At 32.1% G+C, this 25426-nt stretch overlaps 2 protein-coding genes across 3 annotated transcripts; both read left to right on the forward strand.

Annotated features, from left to right (window-relative positions):
- The first annotated feature begins 2563 nt into the window (after positions 1-2563).
- On the forward strand, positions 2564-3250 carry LOC148604729 (uncharacterized). The gene has a single exon (XM_088550229.1). The coding sequence runs from the start codon at positions 2564-2566 to the stop codon at positions 3248-3250; it is 687 nt and encodes a 228-aa protein (XP_088406355.1).
- A 4882-nt stretch (positions 3251-8132) lies between these two features.
- LOC148604730 (uncharacterized) lies at positions 8133-24701 on the forward strand. 2 transcript variants are annotated; one of them, XM_088549174.1, is made up of 3 exons: positions 8133-8272; positions 21808-21909; positions 22753-24701. In XM_088549174.1, exon 3 carries the CDS (start codon positions 22756-22758, stop codon positions 24676-24678), a length of 1923 nt encoding a protein of 640 aa, XP_088405300.1. In that variant the 5' UTR covers positions 8133-8272; positions 21808-21909; positions 22753-22755; the 3' UTR covers positions 24679-24701. The 2 variants fall into 2 exon arrangements, with proteins under 2 accessions (XP_088405300.1, XP_088405299.1); XM_088549173.1 differs by lacking the exon at positions 8133-8272 and adding an exon at positions 21119-21278.
- Positions 24702-25426: the final 725 nt, after the last annotated feature.

A 25426-nucleotide genomic window follows, 5' to 3' on the forward strand; every position in this document is an offset into this window, starting at 1 on the left:
AATGGCAAAAATATAGAAATAACATTTGAAAGAGTAATCAAAGGAACCAAGGTTATAGCGGTAATCAAAAGAATGTAATACCTACACAACAAAGAACATAAAGTAACTAAAATCATACATACAAAGTAACAAAAGAAAATGAGCAACTATAAAGGAAATAATGAATGTACAAAAATAAACAAACGCTTGAATTTTGCGCTTAACGAACGCTTGTATCGTGTGTTTTGACGAACGCTCCTAAGGTGTGTTAATCGTGCGTTTAAAACGAACGTAAACGATGCGTTAACGCACGATAAACGATGCACGAACGCAAAAATGGGAAAGGTGAACGTTTCAATGAGTTTAATACTCTTAGAACAATACTAATGACGCTGCAAATAATATGTAAAAATATGAGCCAAAAAATTAAAACAAAAACAAAACAAAACAAATGCAAAACGGTGCGTAAACCCACGATAAACGATACACTAACGCAAAAATGGGAAACGTGAACGTTTCAAGGAGTGTAATATTCTTGGATCAATTATAATGACGCTGCAAATAATTAGTAAAAACATGACCCAAAAAATAAAAACAAAAACAAAACAAAACAAAACCGGAGAAAGAAAGAACAACGTAACCAATTACTTCATGTTTGCTTTATCAACCCTATTTAAGCTTAATGTACATGTGATCAAAGTTATATAATTTTATGCACTGACATTAAAATATAAGCGTAACTATGTACTTCTCGGATACAGCAACTAAACGTTGAAACAATTTGAATTGCTTTTTATATTGTAGGTCAAAATCATTTACCTTCTACTTGAATCTTAATCTTTCAATTATGACTGTGCATTGAGCATACATGATATCCTCAACGTTTTATATCTTGCATTGACCTAAGCCACATATGGCATGACACCATTCGGATTAAAATACATACCACTGCCTAATATACTGATGAATTTTATTGAACATTGAATCTTGTTTTTCGTACACTAATCTTGAGATAAATTATAGCAACTGTTATCAACATATCTATTAACATAAAAGACGTGACGAACGAATCTTAAGTACAGAATTAAGGCGTATACAATGTCTATTCTAGATTGCTATATCATTTTTTATGTATAAAAATGAATAAAAATGTAGCAAACCAACTTTTCAAGGGCAAGTGGATTAGTCAAATAAGTATCGCATCTATTTATGTACGAATGTTCTGCTACCCACGATCAATATTTCTACCAAGTTTCAAATTTTACTTTTAAATTTTACAGAATTAGACCGGGTCACCTCATTTCAATCTGTATAGTGCAGTTCTTGCTTGTTTTCAGTGGCGTTCCTGTATTCACGTCAAAACGCCCGTGCGTACACATCGACTGAGCAAAATTATGTAACATATCGGGAAAACGAGAGAGAGGAAGAAATCAAGTAATCGAGGATGCATTTCAATCAAAGAAAGTAACGCTTGCAGTCTTTGTAGATCTTCAGAGAGCATTTAACAAAGTTTTGGAAAGACGGCCTTCTTGTGAAACTTCTTAGATTTGGAGTGAGTGGAAGAATGTACAAATAGACCAACTCAAATCTGTACAATAGAAGGGCAAGAGCACTCGTAGATGGGAAGCATGGCCGAAAAATACTTCTAAAACAGGATGTACCACAGGGTGGAGTATTGCCACCCACTCTCTTCATACTCTATATGAATGACAAAGTTCCAGTGCTACCAAATGGTGTACAATCAGCACTCTACGCAGACGACCTTGTCCTCTGGTGCTCTGAAGAGTATGCAACTACTGCAAGGTACAGGATACAAACAGCATTAGATATGGTAGTCAAGTGGGCCAATGAGTAGTGTGTTACCATCAATAGAGAGAAAACAAGAGCAACCCTCTTTACACTCTCACCTAAAACCCAATCTGCCAAACTGACCATGGATGACATCCATATCATAATGGAAGATGGAAGAAACATACCTTGGTGTAACCTTCGATAAAAGACTTCCATGGAAACAGCATATAATGACAGCAAAAGCCAAAGCCAGACGAAAACTAAACATCATGAGAAAACTTGCTGGTACAAACTGGGGTGCTAATGGGAAAGTTATGAAATCTGTCTATGAAGGAAATGTACGCCCACATCTAGAATATGGCTCTAATGCTTGGATGACAGCAGCTAAGTCTCACCATTAGACTCTAGATAAAGTCCACAATCAGTCACTCCGCATCATCACAGGAGCCATGAAATCAACACCTATTGCTAGTATGGAGGAAATTACAAACATACAACCATTATGTAAGAGAAGAGAATGTAAAGCTATGATACAGGCCACCCAATATCAATGCTTACAAAACAACCCAATGAATGAGAGACTGAAACAACTATCCTCAGACAGACTCAAAAGATTCAGCTTCACTCTAGAACCAAGAGCATTGCAAAGAAAACACCAAGAACATCTACCTAAGCATGTCAAACCCATAGATTTTAAAACGAATGTGCAGAGAAGGAGGACCATGCAACCGTTCAGACAACAGATCCGTTACTCAGTGCCAAAGATGAACAATCAAACATCGTCAGAAAAACAATGAGCATGCTGGAAGAAGAGTATCCATCAGAATTGTGGGCAACAGTTTACACAGACGGTTCAGCCACAAATGCGACAACAAAAGGAGGGGCCGGTATCTACATAGAATACACATATGGAGTACAACAGTCAAATGGCAATACCACAGGATTACATTGCTCCAACTACAAGGCTGAAGAAGAAGCACTCATCCATGCGGCAAATTACATCAAGGAAACCGCAGAAAATATGCAAGTAGTATTCCTAACAGATGCCCTCTCTGTAATACATGCACTGACCAACAACAAACTACCACAACTTGAAAGAGCTATTAATTCCATCAAGAGCCTTAAAACTGCCATACAGTGGATACCTTCACCTTGTGGAATCAATGGAAGTGAAAAAGCAGATAAGCTAGCAAAGGAAGGCGCTCAACAACAGCAAGATGAAAATCCTGTCTGCTACACAGAGATGAAAACCATCATCAAGTCTCTGCAAAATACCCCTCAGAAGCAAGATAGCTACCATCAACTAAACAGATATGAGCAACCTACAATCTTCAGGCTCAGGACAGGACACAACAGACATCTGTACGGAGTTTTGAAGGTCATACCATCACCTACGTGTCCCTGCGGAGAGGCAGAGCAGAATACAGAACACTTTCTGCAGACGTGCAAGTTACACCAGGCACAGAGAGAGAAGATATAGGATAAACCAACCCCCATTATAGAGAAACTGTATGGACCTGTGGAAGACCTACAGAAGGCGGCCAGGAAACTGGCATTCAAGTGTAATGGCGAACGACAAAAAGAAGATCAAGACCACACCCGTCTCAGACTTCTTAAGCGTATTCCATGACTGAACGAATGAAAAGTAGATAGATTTTAGCCAAATATTTTCTACATAGAGCATATTTAAGTATTCTAAGAACGGATATTTTTTTGCTCCCAAATTGCATAATATTGTCTAAATGGGTTGAAAATGTCCCGTTCGAATCAAACCTAATACCTTGTGTGGAGTATGATAGCAATGTGTCATGTTGTTTTTCTTTTCTTTTTTTTTCTCTTCATTGTCCTCTAAAATCTTATTCAAAATTGTGTTTTTCAATATTCATAATAACTTTATGCTGCCTTCAATGTTCTAATTTATGTATTGTATATTATTGTTGGGAGAAGACTTCATTAGTTGGTAAAACTTGTGTCCTATCCCTTTTCTAAAGTTAAAAAATAAAACTACAAAATGTGTCATCCGCTAAAAGTCTCGTAAAGCTGATGAAATCATCAACTATACCATTAATATAAAGAAGAAAAAGAAGAGGTTCCATAACAGAGCCTTTTAGTACTCCAGCATTTGTTTGCTTTTGACGAGATTTGGCCTTTAAAACATTGCGCTCTGTTTGATAGGCAGCTTTCAAACTAGTTCTTCAGAATTTTATCAGTACATCTGTGTGCCAAACTCGGTCAAAAGCTTTAGATACATCAAAGAAAAGAAGGAAAATATATTTCTTTTTTCGAGAGTCACCATTATTTTATGATAAATTTCTATTAGCCATTGAACGGTAGAATGGCTTGGGATATAAAACAAATATAATCATTGAGAATGCACGCGTTCTGATATTCATCAGAAACGACTTCACCGTTTTCCTTTTCCAATTGACTAATTGTAGAAATTTCATCAGTACCTTTCGTGATTTTATAATTGAGGAGCAATAATATTTAGAATTAGTGCTTTCTAATTGATCTAGTATATTATTTGCATTTAAGAAACATCGTTGCTTGTGGTATTTATTTCTAGACAAGGTTCATTGAAAGAAATTTAACGCCCTTTCTCTGTTTTTTCCGTAAGCGCCCGTTGATCAGTTTTTATATAAATAATGTCATTCCGGATTTAAACAAAGGAGGGAAACTCCGGTATTGTTCAAAATCATCTATTATTTGACGGTGAAAAAGAGTACTTACAACGTTTTTTGTAAATGGATCAAATTTATTTAAAAAAATCAACCTTTGCTATCATATAGACAGTCCTTTTTTATTGAAAAAATGTGTCATTTTCATACGTAAAATTGACAAAAAATGGTAAATAACATCCTAGCATACACCCCCTTTTTCCGAGGACCACCGGCTGGCACCCCTCCTTTTCAAAGTGTGGATCCGCCTTGCATTACAGGCATCATCTTGGCGCACAGTTAAATAAGACATAGATATTGTGATCACATGCATGTACATGTATGCACATACTTCCATGCAAAGTTCAGAGTTCATAGTGTATGTATTGTCATATTCATTACTAAATTTATCCTTGTCATGAACCTCGGTGTCGCAATTTTTGTTTGAGAAATCCTGATTCGTGGTAAAATCTTTAACGTTTTATTAGAAGTCCAAACATACAAAAACAAAGTAACAAATATGTATGATTTTTGAACTGGACATACAATTAATGATAATACATTTGAAAACATACGGAAATTGGAAAAAAAATAAGTCTGCCTTCGTACCATGAAACACATTTTTCTTGTCAAAGGGCAATATGCTGTACAGTAAAAACAGTCTATTGAAGCTCTCTATGAAAATAGATCATTATCCATTCTCAAAGTGTAAAACATGAATTACAGTATATGTAGATATATTATGAAAAAGTATTTAATTCTTTTCAATAGAATTTTATTAATAAGTCTCAAGAGTTTCTGGGTTTTGGCCTATTTATTATTAGTAAAAAATCAAGAATTTGTATCCTAGACAATGGACACATTCCCCAACGCTTTAGAATTGAACTAGGAATAAGACAAGGGGCATGCGTTATCTCCTTATCTTTTTTATTTTGGAACTACTCAGCGCTGCTATCAAATTTGATCCAAATATATAAAGGGGATCAGTATAAAAGATTCAGAATTCTTAATAAGTCAGTATGCTGATGACTCATCTGTGATTCCTGATGATGACTTACAGTCGGTAAACAGGACACTAGATTTGATTGAGCTATTTTCTACATGTTTGAGAGCACACTTTGATAAAACCAAGGCTACAACATGTATATAGATTGGGGCTAAAATAGGATGTGGAAGGACCTTCAATCAAAAGCTGCGTGAACGTGGAAACACACGGGATCAATTAAGCTGCTTGGAATCCAATACTCCCTTGCAAAACCAGATCAATATATTGATAACTCGATCCTCTCAAAAATATATGTTTGCTGACTTTATTGTCAAGTCTGTTAACTTGATTATCCAATAAAGATTTCCTCCACGTTAAAAAAACTGTGGAATAGTATATCAAGCTAATGAGTCTAAAAATAATGGTTATAACATATTTTACTTTAAACCCTTGCCAGGACAGAAATTTCCACCTTCCTCAACCAAATCATTAATAAAAAAAGATATCTGGTTCAGCAAAGCAAGAGATTCGGATTGGTGTACCACCTATCGTTATCCTATCGTTATGCGAAAGTGGATGAGCTTTAATATCTTCTGTTGCTGCGGTCGGATCTTCTTTAATAGATGTCTAATTATTTATAACATCTCTTCAAATGGATTAAATTGATATGAATGGACTTTTAGTGCACCCCCAGTGTAATACAAAAGATGTCCAGGCCAAGGTTGTCCAATTTATCAGAAAAACCTTCCAAGGGGCAGCTTTGGCCTCAACAATGTTTTGTATTACACCGCATTTAGAAAACCAAGGTTATTGGAAATGTACCAATTTTACACATTTATATGTAGATAAAACATTTGTCGAAAGATATATGTTATCTTCTTTCTGTGTTCAGCTGTGTCACTTGTTTTTGAATATATCAAAATATATTTGACAAATATATAAAAAATTGAACGTTATCTAAATATGGTTATAATGTACATGTATTATCTTGCAGTCACAAACAAATATAAAATAATACGATTGAAGTAGAATCTTATCAAATTCAATTGTCTACTTCAATGTTTTCGCACACGTCTATGTATTAATTTTCTTTAGAACAATTTAACAATTAAAGAGATTATTATTTATTTTAAAATTTAATTTCATATGCACAAAGTTCTCTAAGGATACCTGAAAATGTACGATAACATGACAACACTTAGTAATACACTGGAAAACAAACTATTCTATTCTTTATTATAATACCTGAACACTTGAATAAACACAACCCCACCCCCATCCCCCCCACACAAAAAAACCCACAACAAAACAAAACAAAACAAGAAACAACAACAAAAACAAAACAAAACAAAACAAAACAACAGAAACAGAAACAAAACCAAAAAAAAATTAAAATAATAATGACAATTCAAAATGAAAAAACCTCCCCAAAAGAAGAATTAACACACTAATACAGTTTTTGCAAAATGCCATATTGCCCCTAATTCACTACCATTATTTTTTTATATTCTGCATATAGACCTTTATATTTATATATCCTCCAGCATATGTGTTTTACGCAAAGCCCCATGCAGTCATTTCTTTACTATACAAATTCTTGTCACGAACAAGGATTTTCATTTGCATAATCCTTACAGAGACATATACTTTTTATCAACCAATCGAGTACTAAACAATGGCCTTGTTTACAGATCAATATCCAGTACAATCAATTTGTATGTAATCCATTACAAGGTTAACCAGTCCATTATAACTCATAATCGGACCATTTATGTAGTAGTCTTTGTAAGAACGATCAATTTCTGTAATATGTGATAAACCCCCAAAAAGGCTACATATCTTTATTTTTGTTATTAAGTTTCTTTATATGGTTATATGAAATTACAAAAAGTGGTATGGGTTTTGAATAAACAATACAACAATTATTGCTAATAGTTTGGAACAAAACACCAGAGACATTTATTTCAAGAGCCATGAAGTTCAACATTTAAGTTTTTATCCAGACTTGTTTGGTAAGTCATGGATTATATTGTATATCCACGGCTATTTTCAACACCTTTTGTTTGTGTATGAAGACGATGATTGCAGGATAAAGCTAGAAAAGCTGCGAGCTATGCTTATTAAATTGATACTCTTTCCCCTCCCCTTTACGATAAAATGCACTTTTTTACCTCCAAATTGATTTAGATCAAAATCTGAAATAGAAGGTGCACAATGGCAATAAGTAATATAGCTTCTGTGTGTGTTAAATAAATTCCATTTAGTGGTGTATGAGGAGTTACGGTTAAGAAATTGACACCCCACTTCAGTGTAACGAAAGGAATGAAGTACAGATGACATCTCTTCAACTGTATATCCCCGCTTTGACAGCGGAGATAAAAGATATCGGATATAATATAAATATCAGAAACAAATAACGTTTACGATTATTAATGTTTTTGTTTAGGGTCTGTATTTGTCCATGTAAATCGCTAAAATAACATTGGTGAAATATCCACGTTCATAATATTTTTTTTCTTCAAAATAACAGATCCTTCGTATTGTGAATCGTCGAAAAAACTGCTACTTCCATCAAATATCATAAAGGATGAAAATCCATTTTCTGAAGTCAAATTGTAGGGAAAAAAAGACTTGAACTCTAATAAGAGCATTTGGAATCAAATGTACTTTTAAAAAGTTAAATGTTATCGTATTTCTACTTCAAGAACACCCATGTATTATTCACACACTGCATACAGTTACAGATGGCCTGCTATAGAAACTTTATCTGCGGTAAATAAATTTGAGACTACGGTTTAGATAAACCACTTCCTTGCGATAAAACTCATTTAGGACTAAAGCAAAAACCTTACAGTTAAAGGTAATCTTAATGCAGGGTGTTTAATTTAACCACTTCTTAGTAATAATTTGTTAGGATTTTGTTGAATTTTACTTTGATATTTTGTAGCTCAAATATTCTAGATGTGTTTACGAGAAGAGTGATTTTTATCCAAATTCAGTTTTGTCAACAATAGCAACCGATTCTTTTGATGAGATGATGCACATCAAGTGTTTCAACTTTTATTATTTACTCTTTCTTTGCACTACAATATGTGTCAAATGCACAATGGAGTTAACTTAACCTGGTATACTAATCGTAACTCGTCAGTCTAGACCTGATTGTTGGAACTTTTCATCTTCGAAAAGCTATAAATACATAACACGTAAATAAAATAGAATAGTCGATGCAAGCGGCAAAACAAGTGGGACATTTTTTACTTTTCTGCATTTTTTATTTCGTCGAAATATTTCAAATACGAGAATGAAATAAATATGCATTTTAGTCATGTATTCATGTTTAAAATGCTTTTCATTGAATTTGCCTGTAAATTTTTATTTTATTATTCTACCAAATTGACCTTCCGTTTTACCGTACTCAAGTTTCATTGATAACCCTGTTCACCTTAATAAACTGGTGATTTGTTAGACAGATGTTTTGAATCAGTTCAAATACGGACATTATTTCATATTTTTGCATTACAGTAGGGACTAATAGTTTTTATCGATGAATCGAAATCATAAACAAAGTTTGGTTTATAAGTAATTAGATTTCGTCATTTGATTCAAATTACACTTAAAGATTTTTATACCCGACTAACCAAATATTATATGTGTGGTGTTATTGTCATCAATATGTAACTCATGGCGCATGTCTGTTTTCAGAAACTTATTGACATTTTTAAGCTTTAAGAACGTCGATTTGGCAAATTTATTAATTGAACAAATATTGTCCGAAAGTGTATACGTAGATGTTTTAAATGGATTTGGAACGTTTTGACCATTGAAAAGGTTATTTTGTATCTGTTCATTAGCCGTTAACTAAAACGTGAAAATGATATCATTTAATTATTCATAATACATGCTTTGCATCGAATTAAAAAAAAATCTCAATTGTATTATAGTTACTTTAATTCATGCGTTGAATTGTAATCTGGATTCAATAAAGTAAGAATTTACCCTATAGTATTTTTGTTAAAAAAAGATTCCTTTTAGCAGACATTACTGCGTAAAGATAAAACGCACTTAGATGACGTCAATGGTAGACATGTGTACCTAGACTCGAACTCCGTTTTGTAACGTCGTTTTCATGACAAGCGTCTTTTCAAACCTAGTACAATGTAAAGTTTAAGAGTTAGAGTCAAATATTGTTCTAGAGTTATAATTTTCTTAAGTAAATTTTGCAGTTTTCTTCCCTGATTCTAATTGGCTAATATGTTTTTTCCCTAAACAATGTTGCAAATCGATACAGCATAATCAGGCGACTATCAACCATCGTGGTAGCATGATGACATTATTATGGTTCAGTAAGATATCATATTTGTCAACTGTTTCTTTATTAAGGGACTGGTAAATTCAGTATCACTCGAAATCAACTATTACCCCCGGCGTTGTCTTGGGTAATAGTAGGTACATAGGGGTAATAAATTTACTGTTAACCTCATGACAAATCAACAAATGTATAATTCTAAAGAAGTAAATGATCTTCGTTTTAGCTTAATTTTTTCACTTCAAATTTATTTAAGTAATCATTTCATTCCTCATGTTCATAAATAAGAAAACTACAGATTTGTTTGAAAAGGTGGAAGAGAAAACACTTACAAGAAATATATAGTTAAGCATAAATTAGGTTGGAGACTTTTCCTTTGGGTTTGTATGGAAAATATTTAAATGTAGCGTCTTGCTATTTTTTAAGGTAAAGTAATAAATTTCTAACTTATTTGACTTCACAAAGTCATATACAACTGGGTATAATAACAAAGAATGCAAGGCATTAATCAAATGTAAAGAGACATATATTGAAATTCGTTTTTTTCCTAGGTGGATGAATTTGACAACCGTTATCATACGAAAAGATTACGTTGTCATTAATTTCATGTTAAACATTACCTTTGTAGACCATAATAGCTTGGCCTTCCAGATGGTTCATAGATCATATAAAAGTGTATCTAAGATTAAATAGACTTTAATGGAAGTAAACAACTTTTGTGTCAGATCTTACTCCTATACAATTTTACTTCAAGATTTAATTTGAAAGAAAGCAAGGCCAATGTATAACCAGCACATGAATAAGACATATGGTGTCATCGAATGTAAGCTAACACTCAAAGATTTGGGTTACAATTACATTTAAATAAGTACTAACTTGTAAGGAATTATTATAGAAAGGACTGTCATAACGTGCGTAGTAGGTTATTTTTAAGTGTGGATCACGAGCATTGAACTAATTTCAAATAGACCGCAAAAATTTCTCAGTCACTTCTAATTAAATTTTGCTATAGAAATCTACGAGTAGATAATTAAAAAGGTTGATGACGACACAGTCACATTACAAAATTTGGTCTATGAAATGATGTATATTTTTTTCATCAAATCAAAAAGCTTTTACTTCTGAAACTAAATTTTTATTTTAGATATCAAACATATATTTTTTTTGCATTGGATTGGTTTCGTTTTGAAGCTAATTTTGTCCTTTCTTTTTCTGTTTATACATCGTTTATCCACGTAAAAGAAAATCAATTTGAAATCCCAGTTGTGTGATTGCACGAATGTTTTCAAGAAATCTTGAAAGATATATTGATCAATATCATTGACAGCTGATCAAACATGTACAGATTACATAACAGTCTATAAAAGTTTGAAACCGAGGAAACATACAAGACCAAGATCATGTTGAAATAGTAATATTCGTACTTCTATTTATTATACCTTGAATGACAGAATAAGTGTCAATGGTAATATTAAAGAATCAATATCGTTTGATTATTTCTTTTTGATATTAGAACTCACTCTCACACTTTGATTTCAAAACCGCCGTTATTTTGTATGAAACGTCAGATAAATTTCAAGACATAAATATTCTTAAAATATGTACTAAGTTAAAATATTCACAATTTTTTTAACTTATACAAGGAACTCATTTTCAAATACAAATGTACTTGTAAACGATTAATACGAGTATCTCCCAACCTATATTTTATATTAATATTTAAAAAAAAAGCAAGGAGAGCTCAATACTCACCCAATATTTTGACTTAATCTTTAGATAGGCTAATTCGCAAGGGATATAGTTATGATATTGTTGTCAAACTCTTTAAGATAGCATTGTTTTGGTTTCAACATTGATTCGCTCATGTGCTCTTTACATAAAAACTAATACACTATATTTGAAAGCAGGTTTCGACATCACACGGGTTGTCTCCTTGATGTTCCGTGGTTCTCAGCCCCGCATTGGAAAAATTGGTATCAATATACATGCGATGAGGACATAACGTTTTATAAGTTTAAAGTGGTTTAGAGCTAATTTATCAGTTAACTGCTAGTACTTCGTTGTTGGTTCATTTGTGTAACGTTTAGTCAGTTTCAGTAATTCTGTTTTATAAAAGGACTCCGACCTTTTGGAACTAAATTTAGGTATGTTTAATTGTGTAGTATTTTTTTCTACAGTGGCCATACTTAAAAAGGGAAGAGTTGTTATCACGCTTAAGAACTATAACCCCGCCGCATTTTTGTGCCTGACCCAAGTCAGGAAATTCCGGCCACGGTATGCATTGTATAGTTTTCACTTTCAGTTTACTTTTATTTTTCTGGTGTATATAGGGACAACTATTTCGATGTACCCGTGTAAAATGTTGTTTTGAAGACAACTGCAGCCTGCCTGGAGTGTTCATATATGACACAGGGATGACCTTGAGCTGACATTTTTCAATCCGGTGGATCTGTGGTGTTTTGACGTATTCATCATTTTCATTTTCGTTATATTTTATGATAATATATACCAAATAAGGATACCAAAAAAAAAAACAAACAAAAAAAAAAAAACCAAAAAAAAAAAAAAAAAAAAAAAAAAACAAAAAAAAAAAAAAAAAAAAAAAAAAAAAAAAAAAAGAAAACCCCCCCCCAAAAAAAAAAAACAAAAACCAAAAAACCAAAATAAAACAAAAACAAAAACAAAAACAAAAAAACAAAAAAACAAAAACAAAAAAAAAAGCAAATCCAGGTTTTATACAAGTTCTTTTTTTCTACATCTGCCCTCTTCTACCCTGGGCGTGACATTTTAAAATCAGCCCGACGGATGTTTCTAGAGAAGCAAAGACAGTACCTTACTGGTGCACCCGATCTTTGCTCCTAGCATTTTTATAGTTTAGTTCCGGATGCTCAGTTACTTTTAATTAGGTCCTTTGTACGTCTTATTTTGGTTACTTCATGTTTCAAATTCTTTGTTGAATGTAACTTTTCTCTCTGCCTTATATTTTTCTTTGAAATATATGCCTTGGGTTACTCTCAAATTCAAAAGTAATAGGTCAAGGTTAGCCGAACTTTGTCGAAGCTACGCCGAAATAATATAGATGTACATGAAGCTACCTGATGAGAGTGCCTTTGCCGAGACCATATATCGGCACAAATGCAAAATCGGGATGATTCAAATACTTCAAAATAGAAAAAAAAACATGGCATTAGCGTAAACACATGAAAAAAAACGATCTACCTACACAATGTGGCGAGCCGAATGAAAATGAAAAAAATATGGGAACTGAATATAAGGGAAACAAGATGTCACACACACACACACACACACACACACACACACACACACACACACACACACACACACACACACACACACAGCAACAACAAATCAAAACAAAACAACACAAAACACACAAAAAAACAAAAGCACAAGCAGTATGGTACAAATAAAAAACTTTATTTTGGGCACCTTTTCCAAGCTGTTAAGTAAAGTAACAAAATACTGATGTAAGGAATGCATGATCGGCTGAGCCTGCAATAGCATTTGGTTTGTCTTGACTTTTTTATTTTTTTGAGTATATATTTAATGGTTCACGGGATGTCGGTTTAATGTAAAGAAATAGAACGAGAAAATACTGCATTTGCTAGAATAATAGTCTTTTCATTGAGGTATGTTTTCCGTATTTAGACACTTTTGAATCGTGTACGGTTTATTGATTTATTTCAATCTTAACAAAGTAGTATTTCACTACTCTTAACAATAGCAGTATTTAAAGGACTTTAATATGTCTTCCTTTATTCGTGACTTGATAACCTCTTCCTGACTGATGAAATCTCGAGAGAAAAGAATAGTAAACAATAGCATTTACTGTAACCGTAATAAATTCTGTGGATTCTTTCGAGTGGAGATATTGGCTTGTATCATTTTTTTTGCAGTTTCAAACATAATAGGCATTATATAATTTAGGCAGTATCTGAATTTTATACAGATTGGTACAAATGTAGTAGTCTAGGATCTAGCGATTTGCGATGCCAAAAATCATATTGCCGAGGTTGCCTTTTAAAAATGATTATCTCAGTGTGGCAATACATGTCCTTGTTGCAAGAAAATGATAATGTCGACATAAGTGCAAAGTAACAGACGATTAAATTTTCTTCACTTTCATCTGTCTGCACTAGAAAGTCTAAAACTGAAAGAGGGGTATTTCAGATTTTATTTTTGCAGTTATCTGTTACAACTGATCTTTTACTGGAAAGCCTTTAAATATAATTTTACTCTCATAATGTGAACAATTCAAAACAGTGTAAAATGTACTATTTGAGGCAGAACTTTTGACGGTCGTATAATAACATACCAATGTTCAAAGAGTAATCAAGGATAACAAGGTTATAGCGATAATCAAAAGAATGTAATCAAGGGACAAAGATCAGATATGGAAAACAGACACAAACATTAAAGAACATAAAGAAATTAAAATCATATATGCAAAGTAACAAAAGCGAATGAGCTAACTCATGCAAGTAAACTCAAAATGGTATTGATGGAATTTTACAATATTCCCACCAATGTTTGCATTCAGTGGAGAAATTTATGATTGAATTATATTGTTTTCCGATTGTACGACATACGTTTGGAAGTACTATTTTTTCTATTATGGTGTAACAATTTTTAAAACTATTGATAGAGATGTCAAACTTTATATCACTTATATTTTCAACTCAACTATTCATTTTTGACAACGCTGGTAAAGGGGCGATAAGTATACTGGTTAGGAACCTACTTGTCGATAGTCAAATAGGAAGTGCTGATCACACTATCAAGAGGACTTCAACCATTCATCTTTAGTTGTAACAATTCAGTGATAAAACGCTATGATATGAAACTTGATATATATTTTTGATAAACAGGCCCCATAAGATCGATTTTCTAATAAATGAAATACAAATATATCTTTGTTGTAGCCAATTCATCCGAAGCTATTTATAATGCACACTGAGAGTATGATTTCATTTTACATACATTTCCACTATAGATTTGCTAACTATACTAATTTTTTCTCCCTACGTTAGGTTGGAAGATCTAGTTTTTTGTAGGATTAAAAAGTATAGAAAAAACTAGTATTGAAAAGAAAGTATTTCTTGTCTTAGGAGAATGAAGATTAATTTTAATGTAAGTCATGACTAAATGTGCAAGGCATAAGTCATGATTTAGTGATTTAAACATATCGTTCGGGGTACATTTCGAACATTAAGTTGGTCAGTGTAAGAAATGTTATCACAAGTAAACATTTATGGTCTCATAAGAGATCAAGAAAATGCGTTAGTATAAGAAAATAATTCATTGACATTGGATGTAAATCAAAAATCGTACTCAGTGCCTCAGCTATACACGTTGAGTTGATAAAACTACATTTATCAATAAGGAAGTTTTAATAAAAATGGGTCATTACGTTACATTCAGAGTATTACATTTTCAACCAAGGCGAAAGTATATTCATTTTAAAATGAATTCGGATAAAAGGCTATTTATAGCTAACTTAGATTTCAAAGTGCAATAGCGTACAATCAGTTTTGACGGTTTCAAGACAAGTTTTGAATTAACTATAAAATAGTCCATGGGATGAGAGAGGGTCCACCGTGAACCCCCACAGTCCTCATCCACTTTATGATGATTCTTTTTTTTTTTGACAACATAACACTTTATTGCATTTTGCTGTTAACAATCATCATAGAGGTACAGCATTCTCTCTATGAGCCCTATAGAAATTAGTACTAAGTTATAGGGAAACTTATAAGCCTAAAACATATCTCTTAATGTTAGTTTTACAAAGACTGTAGTTTTACAAAATGATATGTAGATGACATGTTAAAGTAATATGGTATCATAGATTAATAAGTTATCAATTCTCTCTAATATTTTAACTATGATTATTTTGCTAGACTTAAACTCTTTTTTAAGATGTTAAACACATTAACTTCTTTTGTGTTTTTGTTCAAATATATAATATGCTTTATAAATAGAGTATCCAACCAAAGTAGTTAAATAGTTAAAAGGAAAATAGCTTTTATCGGAAATTTTATGTCCAAAAACTAAATGTGCAAGGCTAATTTGCATATCTAATTTTACAAGTTTGAATATTTTAGATATCTTTTCCCAAAAGCAGCATAAATATGCACAAGATATGAAATAATGCAAGTAGTCTTCTTCTTGTCCACAAAAGTTATATTTGACATTTTCGACCATTCTCCATTGTCTGAGCAGTTTCTTTGTTGGAATAATATATTACAGTAACTTCCACCTAAAAGATTTTAACTTATGCTCTTTCAAAAAGTAAAATATAAATTCAAAGTTATTTTTGTCTTATGATGACACGTTTAGCAATTTCATCCATTTCATAATTCCAATGGATGTTTCAAACTTTTTTGCTATTAATATATTATATAGCTTTTTGTTTGACAATACAGAAACCTCAATAAAATTATTACTTAACAATGTCTTATCTTCACAAACATTTACAATATTTTTCTTTGACTCATCAGAACGAAGCAATATTAACCATTCCTTGGGTATCGCTCAATTTCTTTTGGTTTTTAATTTATCTATAATTTTATATTGTGAAATATTACCATTCTCGTCGATAATGTCATTTATGTAAATAAGGCCACTTTCAATCCAATTATTGAATATTAAAGTTTTCGCGTTATATTGAATAAATTTATTGTTCCAAATTATTTGCATTCGAATTTCTCTAAAAGTTGTGGGTTTTTTACATTGTCCCCCGCCGATAAAGTTCCAACATTTTAAGATGTCTTTGTAAAATTCCGGTTTATGACTTAACTGATTGTTAATTTTGTTTCCTTCGCTGTTTGTTTCAATTATCAACTGTTTTTACCTAATGCATTGAAATATTTTCTAAGCATCAGTTTCCAGTTGGCGTCTGAGTCATTTTTGAATCTGGTCACCCAACTAGCTTTAAGCATCAAAGTAACTTTTGACGTCGATCATTTTTAGTCCCCCTTGTTCATAGTTTCCAATAATAAGATTTCATTTAACTTTGTCTGGTTTTCCAACCCATATGAAATTAAAGCATTTTTTTTCAAGTTCTTTGCTATATTTTTCTGGGACTACACAACATGTACCAACGAATGTAAAGATTGGTAGGACTAGCGTTTTTACAATTAATATTTTACCTAATATTGTAAGTTTTCTCTTTTTCCAAGACTGTGTTAATTTTTCTACTTTTTCGAGTTTTGTCTCCCAATTTAGTTTTTCACATTTGGATTTATTATGTCCAAAATATATACCTAATACTCTTACCGGTTCTTCGGTCCATTTAATACCTGCGATCTTATCTTTACAAGATTTCAATTTTCCAACCCATATGCCCTCTCTTTTGTTTCTATTTTATTTCAACCCTGAAAAAGTCCCAAATATTTCAATTTCATTCATCGCGGAGATAACCTCATTTTTTTTCGAACTGCAAAATAAAGTTGTATCATCTGCTAGTTGTAAAATTCTAATTTTATTATCTTTACCATCAATTTTTATATTTATACCCTTAATATTATTATTGTTTCTTAGACGTTGTGCCATGATTTCCACAGATAAAACAAATAGTAAAGCGGATAAAGGACACCCTTGCCTTATGCCTCTCGTATTTTTGAAAATCTCGGATATCCAGCCATTATTGATTACACAAGTCTGAATATCTGTATAAAGTACTTTGACTCATTTTGTAAATGATTCGTTAAACCCATAATATTTTAGTGCAGTAAACATAAAATTCCATTCGATGGAGTCAAATGCTTTGGTGAAGTCTATGAATACCATAGCTCCTTCAACTTTGTATGATTCGCAATAATCTATAATATCCTGAATTTGTCGCAGGTTGAAGCCAATAAATCTATTTTTAAGATATCATGTTTGATCTCCATTAATAAATTTTGGAAGAATTTGCTTACGTCTCTGTGCTAGTATATATGACAAGAGCTTTAAGTCTACATTTAAAAGTGTTTGTTTGTTTGTTTGTTTGTTGGGGTTTAACGTCCGAGCAGCAATATTTCAGCTATATTCAGACAATGAACATGAAATGGATGATAAAATGAACATGAAATGAAAAAAAGAAAGGATGGGTCACAATGATAATAGGGTAGACAAATTTTGATTGCCACTGAAAAAAGGGGGGATGGGTAAGGTCGGGCAATTTAGCCTCCTGTGGCGGAGCGCAAAGGTTCCTACTCCTATCGAATACCACAGCAGGATTCTTTAACGTGCGAGGAACGTGGCATCTTTCCCAACACGGTGCACCACTATGGTTTGCGGTCAGGTTTTCCGTATTATAGCCTGACAACCCCAGCATGTAACACGCCAGGGGTACCCCATTCCACCACCTGGGGTGGGTGAGGGGTATTTAGGGCTCCCAAAACCATTTTATGTCTATCATTTTAGGTACCTTCTCAGTATTTTATCGGTACTGTGTACATTAGATAGACATTTGGTTATCATAAATTTTTTAACTTAAATTTATTCATTATAAAAAAAAATAAGACAATTCTAGTTTTAACTTAACATGTTTTTACTACATTTCATCATTAAGTCACCTGTCTCTTATGTTTACAAATGATTTTAAATACTCTAAAAACAATTTTCTTTTACATGAAATGAATTTTATCAACTTTCCTCAAATTCTTGTGTTTTAATGCTATACCGATTACCTTGTCGCCGATATTCTATGCGGTTGAAACTTATTAAAGTATTGACACCACGATGTAAATTTTACGGCAGTTAACAGGTTACATTTGTAATCCATTTCTAATGAGTTTATGATAAGGGGAAAATTTTGAATTTTTACCACCATTATAGATTACCCTTTTTCAGTATACATATTTTTTTCATGAACAAGAATCTAAACAGTTTGAACTGAATTGTTTACACAATGTAGTTATGGAAGATTAAAGGTACAATGTTGTGTTTTTTTGGGGGATAATATTAGGGTGTTTGATATAGTATCTATGTCTCCTTTACACGACATATGTAATAAATCAATGTAATGATTAAGCACAATACGATAAGTGACCTATAAGACAAGCATGTGAGACATGGCACTTATTGACGAATATATACATCTAACATAGAAAGGAATTGATGTCATTATGGATTTGGTAATATAATTATATCATTTTTCTTAAAGGGAAAGTTTTTAAAATCTGCTTTAGAATGGCCGTGTTGAAAACGAAACGATGTATGAAGAAATTTTAGAGTAATAAAATATTTAGGGAGTAATGCACGCTACATTAAAGACTAAATAAACATACATTTTATTTACTTTTATCTATCCATCAAATCTTTTTGTAATTCCAGTCGTGTTGGTGTATTTATGAGGGAATTTTATTGATACATACAGCTGAAGTTTACTTTTTAAGATTATAGACATCTGTTACTCTAATGTCATCATTTCAACTATGATCTATGAAGGCAACAACAAGGACACATAGGTATGCTACCTGATTTAAGGTCAGGAAAGAGCCAAAATAAGAACGATTATACACGTCCTGCCTGTATTGAAAAATAGATATAGATAATAGTTCTGTATCATCTGCTCCATCTTAATATTATTTTCTTGGTCTTTTCGTTTCTTTTGTATTATCTTTAATCTGAATTATGTGTTCATTTTTTTATCTCCCAGGGTTTGGGAGATAAACAGGAATCATATTGTCAGTTTTTTTGTTTGCCTGTCTGTCCGTCCGTATGTCAATGCGTCAGTCAATTCGCCTTAACCGCTTCAGGAATGTTGTTGAAATTTCATAGAAAAGTCAGCATCATATGTAGATGTGCATGAAGAAATAAGATTATTGACATCAAAGGGAAATTCTCCAACTGAAGAGGTTTGCTTGTTCTAACCTCTTTAAAATGATTTTGACGAATTTGTACTGGTAGGTTTGGCATTATCTGGAGAGGTGCTTTGAAGAATATAATAACAATACAGAAATTTAAAGGGAGGAAGTAAAATGTAATCGCTTTGAAAAAAATCAACGACTTGTCAGCACAACTCTCTTTTAACTGCCAATGAATTATTGGTAATTTTTAATGGTAAGGTTGGACATTATATTGATATTGTTTACGCAATAATATATTTACTGTCAAAGTACTCCAAAGGGAGATAATCTACGTTATGATTGTGCACATATTCAGCATTTAACTTCATTTGAAGCCAGGGGGTGCTGTCTTTGTGCGCTTGCACACAGTACTTATTGCTTTGTTTTTTATTATCCAGTGGTATCATTCCACTACCGGTTAATGGACTAGTAACACTTGTTCATTAATTAATCATATGCATAACGTGGTCCTCCAAAAAAAACCAAAAAAAAAAAAACAAGCAAGCAAACAAACAAACAAACAAAAACAAACAAAAACAAAAACAAGAAAAAACAAAAAAACAGAAAACAAACACAAAACAAAAAAAACAAAAAAAAAAAACACTAAACTAAAAGAACCAAAACAATAATGTTTCTAATTGAACTATTATTGTTAATTTTTACACTTCTTTGATGATTTTCTTAGCGTTTTGGTGGTCTGAGGGTCGTCTCGAATGCCTCCAACATTTCCCATTCCTAATTGTCCAAAGTACAAATAAAATGTGTTTATCAAGAATGAGTGCATGATTAATACCATTTCCCTTTTTCACTTGGACCCTACATAATTCCCCATTGACCAAGTGGTTGAATTCACATTTCACATTACTCTATAATACATCAATTAAAATAAACGTTTACTAGAGATACGTACGTATACTGTAACATCAACCAAAAGTCCAAGTCATTGTATCACAATTATCTGACAAGAAACAGTAGGAACAGTAAGAATATGTATCATAAAAAAACTTCTGGTCTTTATATTTATTTAAATGTATTTGACGTTACAAGGTATTTCTCAACAGACATCATTAGTAAGGCAATTTTAACAAGATAACCATTTAACAAATCTAGATTGATACAAATTAACTAGGTAATTGTGTATTGTGATGATCTTACCAGTCTTAACCATTATATAATATTTATTCAATACTCCCGCAGATAATATTAGGGATAAATTAAACTTGTCCCTCCGCCTTTCCAGGAGTGTATTCCTGATTGTCCGACATTTACAAATTACACGTAGAAAAGGTGATTTTTTTACTTGGGACAATGAAAACTTTCAAAGATGGACCATTATGTATTGTTTTGATAGTAAAATTGCTGTGTAAACAAAAGTAGCTAGTATTCTTACGGTTCAAATGGTACTAAAATGATACATGGCGAAACTGATAGACCCGTAAATATATTATCATAGATTATCATTCACAAATATATTGAAATGTTAACATGATGTTCTAGATAACTTTTTTCAATAACAATCAGATTAGATCACGCTGTCTTATCGGTTATGTAATGTTCTGATCTTAATAAATATGTTTAATTTTTGACAACGCAACACATGTAAAAACCTGTGACAAAGGCAAGAATGAACAAGTTTTGTAATAAATAACTGTTTCATTCAGTTGCAATATGGAATATGAGCGGGTACTTTCAAAACGAAATAGGTAAATATAATATAAGAATATTTAAGTGAAATATCCAAATTAAGTCAAATAATCAGTAAATAATAGTCGATGCACAATATATTAATGTTTTCATAGTAAATGTATACCAAACGATGGACCATCATAGGTTGGTCGGACGTAGTACATTGAACGAAGCTACTACAGAGGTGTGCGATGTAAATATATATATTTACAGTTAATACACCAGTTAACTGCTTCATTTTACTGTCATCATAAATAATTTAACATAATAACAAGGTAATCTTTTGTTGTCAAGCACACGAGTTCTGATATTTTAAGGTTTTATGAGAGGAATTTGTATCTATCACTGGAAATTCCGTAGTTTGCCTGATAAATATAGATTATCCACATGACAGTAATTTAAGATATATTCACTTTTCTTTGTTTTATGGTGTTACATAAAAGTCTTCTGTCAATTGTTACTTTGGACTTTCTGGCTTTCTGGTTTTTGTTTGTTCAAATCACATAAAGGCAATCGTTGTATATATACTTATTTTGTTCTTTTCAGACGATATGTATCACCAACGTTACAAAAATGTTCAATACAAGCAGAAATGTAATACCATATTGTGCCAGGAAAAGTATTGAAAGCAAAGAGATATTTTGAGACGTAAGTTTTATCAACATATTTCAAAATCAATTATCTAAACACTAGATTCTTGTACTTAGCGCAAATAAGATCACATTTGTCAGAAAAGGCCAAAACGTTTTTAGTATGGTTCAATCTAAAAAACCAGGCATGAGGTGTTGCATCATATCTTAAAACAATCAATGAAACTGTATAAATACATTTGTTTGTAAAAACAGCTCTTTCTATATCCATGTCCTTGAATCTGCTACTAATCCGGAAATATTTTTTGACTTGTTATTGTGTCAGAATTCTGCCGGGAAGTTTTCCTATACTTTTTCTGTAGTAGAGCATAAACAAAATCTAAGTGTTAATATCTCCAGTGGGCAACTTTCATTTACACTTTCATTTTTGAATACAGTTTCTATTAGGTCTACTGAAGGATTTACAATTAAAAATATTTGTAAAGAAATGCATGAATCATCCATTATTAGCCTCTATATGGTTTTTAGGTAGAGTTGTACTTAAATAGATAACCATTTCAAAGGATTAGATAATGAAAACGAATATACACGTATTACATTTTCATGACACTTTTAAATCGATACCCTTGCAAAGATAGTAAAAAGTGTATGTGTTTTACTTGTCAACTTTTGAATGAATCTTGTTAGCTTTAATCTATTCTATTTTATTATAATTAATTTGAAAATAACCATTTTTATTTACAAACTCTGCATTATAAATATGATAGTCAAATGGTTATCGCAAATAATCAAAACATTAACGCGACGGAATTAATCACGTTCCTGGATTGCTTTCTTTTGATTTCCATTAGAACCTTGGTTCCCTTGATTAGTCTTTCAATATAACAAAACTTTATTTCAGGTTATGATTAGTAAAAAAGCACGTTTCCTGTTTTTGATCATTATAACATTTGGCATCTTAATCATTATGATTAACATATTTGAGTTTTCGAACCTAAGCCCTGCTGGAAATGAAAGGCAACAAGAAAGAAGTCATCTCTTGGTTGATACACTTGGTTGTAAAATACCTAAAATAAATCCATTTGATGACAGCATTCAAAGATTCATTGAACCTGGAATAAAGCTGACATGTTCATATGACAAGGATATTGTGTATTCCGAAGGCAATCAACTTAAAATTAATCATAACGCACATGCGCGCAGTCTAGGGTTACAATATTGTAAATATGAAGTTATATGGAGACCACCTGATATTAAAACAGACCATGACTACTTCATTTTAAAAAATCAAAGTGAGTCGTTTACAGATACAGTTACTATAAAGGACGACTTTATACTTGTTACATGCTACAACGATATCAATGTCACTGTATATCGAAACGCTTTTTCTTTTATACATGAAAAACTATCTGTAGAAAAGCGAAGCAATAAAGCTTTCAAAACTTTCTCACATTCGTCCGAGTTTATAAGCATATTGATGGTTGGAATTGACTCAATATCACGCAACAATATGATACGGTTCATGCCAAAGACTAGAGAATACCTGCAAAAGAAAATGGGTGCACTTGAATACCTCGGCTACAATAAGGTGGCTGATAATACATTTTTGAATCTTGTACCAATGACTACAGGAAAATTTGTTCATGAGCTTCCTTGGAACGCTTCAATGACAAACATTACTTTTGATAAATTTAACTTTATATGGCAGAATTTTTCAGTAAATGGATATAGAACATTATACAGTGAGGATTCTCCTCATGGACAAATATTTGACTATGAAAAAGCTGGATTTAGCACACCAACCGCTGATTATTTTGATCGTCATTTTACACTTGCTCTTGAAGAAATGGGTGACGTTTGGAATTCAAATCATCATTGTGTGCATGGCAGACCAGAAACGAAAATTTCGTTAGACTATACAAAACAATTTGTAAAAAAGTTTAAAAACAGGCCATATTTTTCATTTACATTTATTACAAGACTTACTCATGACGTTCTACAGGATGCATATAAAGCTGATGATCTGTATCTGGAATTTCTTAAAAGCATCCACGAAGGTTCAAACTTAAACAACACAATGCTTGTATTTTTCAGTGACCATGGCATTAGATTTGGAGGCTTTCGACAAACATTTGTTGGTAAAATTGAAGAAAGATTGCCATTTTTATTTTTTGTTGTCCCTGTGTGGTTTAAGAAAAAGTATGAAACATTGTATACAAATTTAATGATAAACAGACGACGTTTGATTACCCCTTTTGACATTTATCAGACATTAAAACATCTATTAATATTTCCAAAAACTCCCGTGGATCCTTATGGTCGAAGTTTTAGTTTGTTATTACCAATTTCGTCAGAACGCACATGCGAACAGGCGGCAATTCTTCCACACTGGTGTACATGTTTAGAAGAAGCAAAATTGAATTTAACAAATGCAATTGTTAAAATGGTTGCACAATCATTTGTTAAGAGCTTGAATAATATGCTTTTATCATATAAACAATGTTCAAAGCTTGACTTAAAACAAGTACTATCCGCTACCAAATTTTTACCGTCCGATGTTGTTTTGAAATATATACAAACATCCCATAAGAAAGACAAGTCTGAAATACATTTTGGAGAAAAAGTGAAAACTCATGTAGATTACCAGTTAATGTTGGAAACTTCTCCCGGAGGAGGAGTGTTTGAAGTAACGATGCGACATGATGAAATAAACAATACAACTGAAAGAGTAGGCGATATAAGCCGTCTAAGTATGTATGGTAAAACGTCTCACTGTGTTCAGGGTATTGAATTAAAAAAAATATGTTACTGTAAAATACAAATTTAGGTAATATAATTTTTATCAAAGGAGGTTTTAGTACTTTTTTTTACATGCATTATATGGAAGCAGGTATTTTACCAGGTTCACAATTTTTACTGAAGGGACAACGCATATTTTGTATTAATATCATTTCAGTCATATGTATTTCCCTATTTAACAATATTTTCTGCAGATGACTATGACAGATTAAAGTTTGCAGCAAAATATTAAATATAACAATTATTATTTTACATATTTTCGGGTTTATACGCATCAAACCATTTTTCGAAAAAGTTTATTAAACGCTTTTATTTGTAAAATCAACAGCTGTGAATACAATGTGAATAACGCGCGTAAACTTGGCAAAATTAAAAAAAAACTAATTTATGTTTAAATATATTTTATTGACAAGACTGACTGGAATATTTCTTGAGAACAGTTTACGATTCAAATATCTGAACATCTACTTCTAAAAGGTACCGGTCTAATTTTGAATAAATACTTAAAAAAAGGAACAAAAAAGGAGTTTAAAAGATAAATATCACACAGTTCTAATATGACGTCCATAAAAGGCTTTGAGACCACAACTGTGGTTGATGTTTGATTGCTATATGAACAGCGCGCGACTTATTGGTCGTGGCTTGTGTGTATGTGTGAACATCAAATTTATATTTAATTTAAATATTAAACGTTATGTTTTAGAAAAGTATTATTATACTTCGTAAAAAATCACCTACACACGTACACGGTAACACTTGCCACGTGCACGTGCGAC

This window comes from Perna viridis, chromosome 10 (genome assembly GCF_037379345.1).
Source record: "Perna viridis isolate PV_CMFRI_1.1 ecotype Kerala chromosome 10, ASM3737934v1, whole genome shotgun sequence".
Lineage (NCBI taxonomy): Eukaryota > Metazoa > Mollusca > Bivalvia > Mytilida > Mytilidae > Perna > Perna viridis.

Excerpts from the sequence above, each read along its gene's own strand:
- LOC148604730 (XM_088549174.1), top strand. The coding sequence starts at position 22,756 with ATGATTAGTAAAAAAGCACGTTTCCTGTTTTTGATCATTATAACATTT.
- LOC148604729 (XM_088550229.1), top strand. The coding sequence starts at position 2,564 with ATGAGCATGCTGGAAGAAGAGTATCCATCAGAATTGTGGGCAACAGTT.